Genomic DNA, 3,111 nt, shown 5'->3' with positions numbered 1-3,111 from the left:
AATTCTATCAATTATGTACCACATGTTTCTTAAGTGCATCAGAAAAGTTGATACCATTGACATGGTATATTACTCACAGGTTATGTGTGCATGCAAAGATGGAGAAATGTCAGAGTACTACCATCAAATGTGCAAATTAACTAGATGGTTGACCTTTTTAGACCATCTCGATTGTGCTTGTATTTTTAGTTGCTCAAGCACGGTTGATGCTGGACTGGTCAACACCTTAAGGGTTAGCTGATGCTGCAGGTCTGTCAACATGATATCAGTTTATGATCTATGATCCTTAAGAGATACTGTTTTAAGTTAAAATACTGACATGAATAACATAATATATCATAAAATACAACAAATGATATTGATATAGATTTAAGCTGGTCGCATGCAGTCTAACACAAAACTTGAATTCAGGTGCCAGGCTTGGGTTGAGAAGTCTACATCTGGAGTTCTTCTGGGATTAGGGTTACAACCATAGAGCATAAATCATATCCTTCTTATTCGTTCATACAAAAGTTTCCAATTTCAAGTGACAAAAAAAGGGCATCATGATAGCAAGATGAGAGAAACACAATAGCATCACCAACACAAAAAATGCCATACTATGAACTTGAAAGCATTTTCTAGTCACACAATCCAAGAGTACAATAACTGACCCACAACAAAAGCCACACAATCTACCTCCTCCAAAGGGAGTGAAGGATATGTAGAAAGCAGTCAAAAATTCATTTCTAATGATTTAGAAGAAAAGGTTCAACCCTTGATGAGAAACCCCACAAAACCAAACAATATGGATGATAACAATCTTCTTTCCTATGACAACAATGGTGGTTTACATAGAACAGGTTTCTTTCCTATCATCCGTTTCACCACACCTTGGATGGTTTGGATAATATCTCATCAGGCATAGTTTAGACGGAATATGTCATTCAGCACGTAGAAGCTCCCTTGAGGTGTTGGCATCAGATGGAACATCTACAAAAATGAGTTAAGGCCACAATCAGTAACAACTCACTGATTAAGAAACATGCAAAAAAGCAAAAAAGAGGAAGAATATTTGTGACCTTAATAAACGAGTCTTGTTCTATTTATAATAAAAAATGAAGAGAAAAAAGACGAAAATAACAATGATTTATCCATCAGTTGAAGAGATGGTATTAAGGCTGCCTTTTGTCCTCTCATGACTGTGTGATATACTTCATCTAGCAATGCTTATAATAATACAGAAATATTATTTTGTAACTATATGCAGTCCAACGGAAAGTAACCAAGTCTGCTCCTACTAGGTACCCAAGCAAACACACACACAACAGTTTAAGACAGCAGCACACCCAACAGAAGAGAACAGATATGTGCAATTTACAAAATTCACATTAAGTAGCTAAAGAAATTGATGTTGCTATGTACATTTTCCATTGGCCTCATGAGACATTAAATTATAAATTATCCCCATCAACAGTTAACTCTGAATTAAAAAAAAGAAATCGCCAATCTTTTTTATCGACATCCCACCATGTGTTGGCTTAGGTAATCCAGCGAAACATCAAGGTCGATAAACATAGATCCCAAACACACAGATGCAAGCATCGAAGGACTGATTATGAATATTATGCAAACATTATTTGTGCATTTAACAACTACTATAAATCAATGTGAAGTAAAAAACTACCTGCAAAAATAGTAAATTTAGCTTTGCAAGTAGTACCATGTTGTCCAGATTGTCCAACTACAAAGTTGAAGAAATTATCTATTTAAGAGAGAATTATCAAACTTTTGTTCCATGTGCTTCCATTACACAATCTGTGTTTTAAGTGTTCGCTACTTGCCAATCAAATGTAACCTCAATAAGAAAATCCAACCAAGATTTTGCGATGACCGATGGAAGATAATTCAAATAGGTTAAGAGCAGAACCTAGTTTGTAAATGTTGGAAAAACACATAATTTAAGCAATTCGTTGAATAAATAGTTATGCAACCATATCTCATGCGTAGTTAGCCACTTCATAGTGGAGAAAATCTTCATGTACAACCACTCCAATCAAGTGTACATAAAAGAAACAGGGTGTATCCAGAACATGTTTATAGGATCATGAGCAAATGTGATCTCGTAACCAAACATCTTAGTATTCATTGCCAAACCCTTCAACCAACTAAATCACATCTGATCCTAATACGAACTATTTGTTTCTGTATGAGATTTTTATCAGCATTAGTAAGTCAAAGAAAGGATATTTTCATATAGATCCTTTCTTTGACCCAACTTGGTCATTACTTGTCAAGATCAGTCAATGCTCTTCTACTTGTGGAAGACCACAAACTCACGACAGGAAAAAGGAAGGAAGAAGAAGGGAAAAAAAGTTGATTTGGCAACCTTACGCGGATCAGGTTGAAGAGATAAAGACGAATCCTAGATCAGATCATCTTCATCGATCAACCTCTAACTCATGAACACGTTTTACCAACATTAGATGCATTCATTCATCTAGGTCAAGATATCTAAAAGAAGAAACGAAAAGAGGGGCAGAGAAGAGAGAGAATACCTGGCTGAATTTGAGGGAATGCTGCTCGCCGCCGAGCTGGAGGGAGCCGCTGACGAAGACGAGAATGCCGCCGGTAGGGCCGGATGGCTGGCAGTCGATGGTGGAGATGGCGTGGGCGCACTGCTGGAGGGGGAGGGAGGTGAGCTCGGCGGCAATGGCGGCCGCCCCCTGGATCTTGGCGCCCTCGAAGGTGAGCATGGAGCCGTCCTGGTAAAGCCTGCCGAGCGCCGCCCGGTTGCTGTCGAACGTCTGGTAGTAGTGGTCCACAAACGCCTTCGCTACCCCGTCCTGATCCATCGTTGCCGCGAAAGATCAAACCCTTCCTTGATTCTATGAACAAGAGAGACAGAGAGAGAGAGAGAGCGCGAGGTGATCATATATAGAGATGAAGCGGGAGGAAGAGAATGCGTATGAATCACGCCAAGGCCCGCGCGGCCCGTCAAGATTAGGGATGATGGTGATGGATGAAATATTGACGACGATCCAAAGCCCATCAAATCCGTTGGATTAAGACATTTTATTAATTAAATATTTAACGTATAATAATAATTAGAATGAATTTAAAATAGATTTT

General features: G+C 38.8%; 1 protein-coding gene across 1 annotated transcript; it reads right to left on the bottom strand.

Moving 5' to 3' along the window:
• Positions 1-561: 561 nt before the first annotated feature.
• On the bottom strand, positions 562-2,900 carry LOC103988921 (nuclear transport factor 2B). The gene is made up of 2 exons (XM_009407610.3): positions 2,538-2,900; positions 562-972 (listed from the first exon to the last, which is right to left on the bottom strand). The coding sequence occupies exons 1-2, from the start codon at positions 2,832-2,834 to the stop codon at positions 898-900; spliced, it is 372 nt and encodes a 123-aa protein (XP_009405885.2). The 5' UTR covers positions 2,835-2,900; the 3' UTR covers positions 562-897.
• Between the last annotated feature and the right edge of the window lie 211 nt (positions 2,901-3,111).

The sequence above is a fragment of the Musa acuminata genome, chromosome BXJ2-6 (genome assembly GCF_036884655.1).
Source record: "Musa acuminata AAA Group cultivar baxijiao chromosome BXJ2-6, Cavendish_Baxijiao_AAA, whole genome shotgun sequence".
NCBI classification, from domain to species: Eukaryota; Viridiplantae; Streptophyta; class Magnoliopsida; order Zingiberales; family Musaceae; genus Musa; species Musa acuminata.
Note: the sequence above shows the minus strand (reverse complement) of the source record. Positions and strands in the feature narration are given on the sequence as shown.